This window comes from Tamandua tetradactyla, chromosome 6 (assembly GCF_023851605.1).
Source record: "Tamandua tetradactyla isolate mTamTet1 chromosome 6, mTamTet1.pri, whole genome shotgun sequence".
In the NCBI taxonomy this organism is placed as follows: Eukaryota; Metazoa; Chordata; class Mammalia; order Pilosa; family Myrmecophagidae; genus Tamandua; species Tamandua tetradactyla.
In genome coordinates this window covers 54,823,131-54,830,595 of record NC_135332.1, presented here as the reverse complement: position 1 = coordinate 54,830,595, position 7,465 = coordinate 54,823,131, and the positions used below count along the sequence as shown (strand labels likewise).

General features: G+C 44.6%; 1 protein-coding gene across 1 annotated transcript in view; it reads right to left on the bottom strand.

The window, feature by feature from the left end:
- Window positions 1–492: 492 nt before the first annotated feature.
- The window catches only part of VPS53 (VPS53 subunit of GARP complex), a 269,084-nt gene continuing 262,111 nt past the window's right edge, over window positions 493–7,465 (bottom strand). The window contains exon 22 of the mRNA XM_077165441.1: window positions 493–7,242. Within this exon, the coding sequence (XP_077021556.1) occupies window positions 7,072–7,242 (171 nt within the window). The 3' untranslated portion in view covers window positions 493–7,071. The remainder of the gene's footprint in view (window positions 7,243–7,465) is intronic.

Here is a 7,465-nt window from a genome sequence, read left to right as displayed (position 1 = left end):
AAATGGAACAAACTGACTGACCAGCCTACTCAACTGCCTGAGAAGAAAAAGAAATCAATGGTGGTGACTGGAGTGTTTTGGTGAAATTTCCAGTGAGATTATCAGAAAAGCCACCAAAGGTGGGGGGACACAAGCCTCCAGGCTGAAGGTGACAATTTAGCATCAATGATCTTGCAAAACAGGCGGGCTCTGCTGCTGCATGTATTGGGAGTAGTTGGGAGGGACCCCTTTCCGAGAAAGGATCTTACAGAAGACAAAAACAATTGACCCAAAGGGGTTCTCTGAGAAGATGGAGCAATGGAATGCACCCTACAGAATTGCACATAAGCATCACCTGGTGATAAACCAGTTTGGGTGTAGGAAACATCAGATTGGACATCTGATGTCAATGTATATCTGCTCCCCACTCTGTAAGACCCCCCTATGTATATGGAAAGTTAATGTCAGCCAATCAGAACATTTCCTTGCTCGCGTCTCCTTTCACTCTGTATACGTTTCTCCTTTCTACTTCCTTGGTGGAGCTCTATTCTACTTTCTGAAGGGAATGCTGCCAAATTCATGATTGCTCAATACAACTGTGAGATCCTAAATTGCACGAAAAGTTTTTCTTTTAACATGTGTTTTATATAGTAGGGGTCCCAAATAACAGTTTGTCTCATAAATTTGAAAACCATGGGTGTATTTGCTTTGGAATCAGATTTGGGTCAAATCCTGGCTCTGCTACTTACTAGTCAGATAGCCCAGGGCATATGTTTCTCTGTGCCCCCAGGTTCTCATCCACAAAACACAGCTAATCACACCTACCGAACAGGGATTCCAAGTTGATGAGATAACCTAAAGTATCTGGGACACAGTAAACAATTAGTAAGTAGTGCCCTTTTTCTTCCCTCCCTTTCCTACACTCTTTTTTCTGGGAACATGGTACAGAGAACATCGAATCACCCAGGCCCTCTCAGACCCCTCATGATCAAGGACATTATCGGTATGCCACACGGTAAGCTGGGCTCTGCAGCCAAGGACCAGAGCTAAACCAGCTGGGACCAGGGGTTCTTAGCTACCATCTGCACGAGCCAGCCACAGAACCGACACTCAGGATCCACTACAAGCTCTGCCACTTGGTACTGGTATGAGGTTGCGCACGTGTCTCTGTGTGTGAACTGACATTTTCTTTATACAGCATTTGATATTCTCCCCACTTGCCTGCTAAAGCTTTTCAGATGCTGTTCCAGTCAGCCGAATTACTGTACTTTATTTTGTGAAGAATCCTATGGAATGTGGTCTCCTTAGCAGCTAGTATATTTCCCCTCCGAGAAGTGCCTTCCTTTTCCGTCAGCACAAAGCAAACAAGTGGAAGAAGTCAGAGGTTTTCTCCACCATTTCATCTGATATCCCCGAAAGTTGCAGCCTACTTTGCAAATACATTTCTTGGCCCCAGAAGTAGAGGGAAGTTTGTTGAGAAGCTATTTCTAATTTCTCACTTGTTGAAAATTACCCAGGACAGAAGGAGGTACATCAATTGTGCAAATCCCATTTGATTACTGAGCAGAAGTTACCAGAACCCTCAGATTAAGTGATAACCATCTCTAGGGGACAAAGAATTTACTACTTTTATTTTAAAATCACTGTATAGCACTGGGTCAACATCTCCAAATGGGACTTAGAGAGTCAGAGAGGTATTTTTCTGCTAGTTGCAGGGATTCAGCTGGCCTTGGGAAAGGTCTAAATGTCTCTGAAAGGCAACTGTAAAGTAATCCAAATAGTTTGTGAACTTCAGGCTTTCCAGTTAGGACTGCTTGTCCCAAGATAATCTTGCTTAAGAGTTTTTTGGGCATTGTGTGTCAAACCAAACCAAACCACACACATACACACACACACACACCCCAAAAACCAAACCAGACCAAAGCCACAGTGTAGGAGGAGTGGCCAGCTGAAGAGACTGGCCTGTGGACACTAGACACCACACCTAAAGATATATTTTTGGAAGGAAGACTTTGGCAATCCTTCTAATTTGCATTCAAAGGAAGTGTGCCACATTTTGCACAACTATTTCCCCAGCCAACACCACCAAGAGGAAGGAAGCTCTCTTCTTAGTGTCTGCAGGTTTATCTCCAAATGCTATGGAAATAGCAGCTGTCAGGACAAGGGGAATAGAGAAATGGAGAGTGTTTTAAAACTCTTGAGTAAGTTGGATATCACAATCATGATCTAAAAAGGCAAAAACTAGATATTCAGATGCTTGTTGCAGATGCAGTATGCACACAAATGGTAGTATATTTTGTTGCTTCGTCACATTTTATTAAATTAAATCCGGGAAGAGCGAATGGTCCCTTGGTTGCTACTCATCAACTATTCAGTCAGACCAGCCACTAGCTCTGGCCTGGTGAATGGAAGTGAATGCACCGCACATCTCACACTGCTTTATGCCTGCCTACAGAGGCTGTGTACATTGTGGTTTTGTGTGCCCTCACACCCCTATTAAAAATACCCCCCCTTCCACAGATTTTGAAATACGAGGTCAGAGGATAAACGACGTGCCCAATGGCAAAGTGCCAGAACCAGACTTGGAGGCCAGGGGAGCTGCAGAAACTTCCAAACCCAGGCTGCTTTCATTTCAAATGTGCACATCCTTCATTTCCCACTGCTTACCGTCACCTCACACACCAGGTTATGCTGGTGAATAGAGAGCCTAGTGGGTAAGTTACTTTACCCTACCCTTCTAGGAGGGCATTATAAGAAGTGTTTCTTTCTTCACCACGTTGATGTGGCTACCCTACTAAAGTTAGCCGCTGGTGAAAATAACGGAGGGGGAACTAGGTAAAGAACTCAAAACCAAACTAAACGATGTGCTGCCACAGATTTTCCATTGCTAAAAGAAACCCCAGACTTTCCAAAGCATTTTCAATGCAAAATGCCCACCCAGTTATTAAGGACACTGGATGAATGCGCTGTGTGGAGAGAAATCAATCAGCAGCCACACGGAGTGCAGACTTGCGGGACAGGAGTGGAAACGATGGAGAAGAAGAGTTTACAGAATAGAAATTCAGAGTGCAAGAAAGGGTCCAAATCAGAAGCAGAACACTATACACATTTACAGAGAGAGGACATGCCAGGGCCTTGTCTTATTAACACCACATACTATTCTTGTGCACTGTCTCCTTGGCTGTCAGGGAAGAGGTGCATCTTCACCAGGGAGAAGGGCAGGTGCCAGAGGGAAGCCTAAAGTTCACAGGCTTGCTAATGATTCTTCCTGACAGTCCATTCTGTTTTCTGTCAACAGTAAGGGAATACATTCTAGCAAATGACATCCAGTAATGCTTCAATTAACTGTCGTATTTTGTGTTCTAAAATGCACCAAGAAATCCCTTCCAGATGGGGAAATGACAAGATATTTACACACAAAAAAGCAATCACTTTATCTTAAGGAAATGTACATCTCACAAAGGTATGGAACTTTGAGGGCCCCAGAGACTATCCAATCTGATAAACGCTAGAAAGAGACTGGAAGTTATTATTTATTATATAAAACGACAAGTTATTCTTTATATACTCCAGCTTTTTGTGTTTTCATGTTTCCAAGGCCATGGCTCAAACGGCCCAATGCAGTCCTAACTTTTCAGAACCTGACTTAGAGTAGGCAAGAACTGCAAAACCTTTACCTTCAAGCAAGCTGCTTACTTTGGAGATTTCTCTTCCCAGGGAGAGGAATTATAGCTCCCATTGTGAACTGTGGGCATTTTCCTAGCATTCTGTAAACAGGGGACTGGGTTTCCTTGCCCAACAGCAGTTCAGGATGTGTGCCACCCTCACGTCGGGCAGCCTCCTCGGACCGGCAGCCTCTCTGCATGCTCCAGGACCGTTACACTGGCCTTTGGCATGTCTGCCCTCAGCCCTGTTTGATCTGCACTAAGAAGGCCACTCTAGACATGAGAAAGCAGGCACCCTTTCTGGGTGGTGGGCAGAATCCTGAGTCCCAGTTCTTTGTTCTGGGAGGCAGGGAGGAGTGGTGATAGCTTCAATTCCAGAACTGAACCTGGAAGTCATAACTCTCTATCCTCTGTGGCTAGTTTTACAAACAGAACATCCTCCAGCCTGGGCCCTTCTATGCCAGTTACCAGGAAATCTGTTCACAGTAACAGGAGTGGTAAGATCTTTGTTAATTATAAGTTACCAGTATTTATTTTAGCACATAAAGAGGTTTTAAAGTTTTGCTTTTTTAAAGGGACTAGAGAAAGTGGGGCAAAGGATTGGGATCAATATATTTAGCTGAATCACAGAGGTGTTAGCTGCTGCTTTCATCAATGGGTACTCCTTTCTATATGTCACTTTGAAGTGACAATAATAAATAGAGCTTCCATTTGAGGCTTGGCCATCAAAACAAGTAGAATTCTAGCCTGTACTGGGGATAGCCCAATTCTTGGCACGGTCCCTACCATCAACACAAATTTAAACTTAAAGCTGCTAGCTATCAGCAAAGAATTATCACATGTTGATACTAGCTCAATTGTACAATAATTACACTTTAGAGAACCAGAAAAATATACACTTATGAAAATGTGCTACAGGAACCCTTAAAGCAAATTTCTCTTGACGGCAATGGTCCTTAACATTGTCATCACCTGCAGAACTTTTTGAATCTACATGCTGGGCCCTACTCCAGACTTAGTGATTCAGAATCTGCAGGCATCTGTGCTTCTAAAAAGGACTCCAGGTGATTCTGATGCAGACCCCCAGTTGAGAAACATGCTCTGTCTTCACAGGATACAGACAGTATTCAGTCTCCATCAAGGAGACACTTAACATAACTCCTACTGACATCTGTTGGCACTTTGGAGATTACTGACAATGTAGCAAATCAAGAAAGCAACTTCCCAGGCTGTGACCATCTAGTGGGAAAGACGAAGCAGCTCAGTACCTCTATGCCATTATGGGCACGTCCAGAAGATGACCTGTCAAGAACACACTGAGAGAAGAGTGGGTCTGTAAACATCAAGAATGACAAGAACCAGACATGGGGTCCAGTGCCCTTTCTGATTCCCTTAGGCTGATGACAGATGTTTGAAATGCCTATACTGTTGGAGACCAGCCCACCGCCCTTTCTTTCAAGAGCAGGGAAGAGAATGGTAACTTGGATTAGTGCTGGTTGTATAACCTATCACAGCAACACAGATGACTGTTCCTGCAAAACAAAATCTACTGAGCTCCCCAGGTGCTATCCCACTGCCCTCCTGTACTTTTCTTGGTTAGCAATCTTTTCCTAAAGGCCACACCTTTTTATTCCTCCACTTATTTTCTTCTTTGTTCTCCTCTTTCAGATGCTCAATACATGACTCAGACTGACTAGCAAGAACAGGCTGGAAGCTGATGAAGAAATGAGTCCCTGGATCAAAGTTGGAACTGCTCAACTGAGAGGGAAGGGGAACAGTGGAGATCGGTTTTATTGGCAAAACAAGTAGGGCTGAAATAATTTATTTCTGCTCAAATTTTCAAACCTTCAAGTTTCCTACTATTGTGACTATTGCACATTTTATGGATTTTTAGGAAACTTTTCCACTCTCTTGAGAAACGACCTTTGAGTCCTAGCTGCTACCCTGACTTCACTCTGAGGCCTCTTACGAAGCTTCTCTGTCAAGAGATTCACCTTTTCCTTAGCACTCCCCTGAACCTGGCCAGAAAATATAATTCCTGAACAAATGCTGACATCAGAAGGAGTTACCTTGTGGTCATGGTCACAGTTAACCTGGGCTTGACTTCAAGTGAGGGGCAGCACTACCCAACAAGTTGCTAGGTCTCTTGATGTAGGAAAGAGCTTGAGGCCTGAAGCTGTCCTATGGGACAATTTTCATCTGCTGGACTGACAGCCAGTGATGGACAGAAAGGGCAGGTCAGGGTCAGGATGCATTCAGGGCTGGGCCAGGTTCCCAACTTGGTGAGATCAATATTCTTTTTCCAAGTTATCCATGGACTTAGGTACTTTTCCATCAGTATTAAAGTAATGTGTCACCTGGCACTTGTTTTAGATGACCTTAGAGAGTACTGTGGATCTGAAAATGAATTGGTAAAAAGAGGATTAGAGGGTATAGGCCACCCTGGGCTTTCCCATGCCTTCACCTGAGAAGAAAGCCTAGGTCATTTTTATTCCAGGAAAAGTTCCTAGTTTCCCTTTATAAACAGGTAACCACTCTCCCAGAATTCAGCAGCAGAGTTAAAATAAACAGGAAAATAATCTTTTTTTACAACACCTTGTGAGTGTGCCAAGCAGAATCTTCCTTCCAAGTCAGACATGCCTGCTTTTATAGCCAGGTCAAGAGCCCCATGGCAGACAGGACACCTGGCTTCCAAAGCCTGACACATACAACCCCCTGGGTGAGAGACATAGGAATCTCCCCTTAAAAGTAAATAGAAAGGGAACTGGAAATTACTAAGAAGTTGGGAGAACACAGGGATAACTTGGCCAAATCAGAAAAAGTACCAGCAGCAAAATATGTACCAGGGGACTGGGATTTACATGGAAGGGTGGTCATGCTTCCATTCCCTTCATAAAGAAAGTTCCTTTCCTATACATGGAATCTGCCACTTCATTAACTCAGGCCCTAGAGCCAACCCAGAGAAGGAGGAAAACTCTTAGGATTCTGGCCACAAAGGTAATCTCAAATGGCAGCTGATGGAGGACGGGGTGAGAGCCAGGCTTTCTCATCCTGGTGGCCTGGAGAGGTGAGTGTAAGAGACAGGACCATGGGCCAGAGGGCATGACTTTGGGGGTGAGGACCACAAGTGGATGACAGTCCAACCAGTCAACGCATCCCAAGCCTTTCGCCCACTGCTTTCTGTTTCAGGAATCAACGAGGATTTCAGCTGTCTTTTGTACAACCTAGCCTGACTTGGATTCTCCGATCAGGACATGAATTAAGACAGGGCATCATAAAGATAACATTAACAACCCAAATGTCCCAGGAAATTTGGGGACTGATAGTCTGTGAGAGTCATGGGGAGGACAGGAGAGGTCAGAGGGCTTCCAGGGAGCTGGATGCTGAGGGTCATCTTCCAGGGGAAAAAAGTGTCCTTCATATGCTCCTACAGTCTCTTTTTAATTAGTTTTTCCAGTTTCCGGATGCGAGATGATTCCTGTTCAGGAGTTGGAGCCATGAGGGACAGGGAGCTGGAGCCTTCTGCCCCTGAGGGTGGGGTGGGGAGTCTCTGGCGGAAGAGTTCCAGCATGCTGCTCTGCTCACTCCTCTTCAGCCCCTGAGGTCAAAAAGAAAGAAGAAACACCCTGAAGTCTGGCCCCAGAAGGGCTGGGAAGGAAAAGTACAATTTCTGAATATGCTGTTAGCTGAGGCTTTGCAAATAGTAGAAGTACTATAGGTTTAGGATTAACGCTCTCTTCAGGGGAGTTACCAACCTTGGGTAGCAGCTGGGAGAAAAGCAGAGGAAGAGAAAATAGTGATAGGAGAGGAGAGGAAGAAGC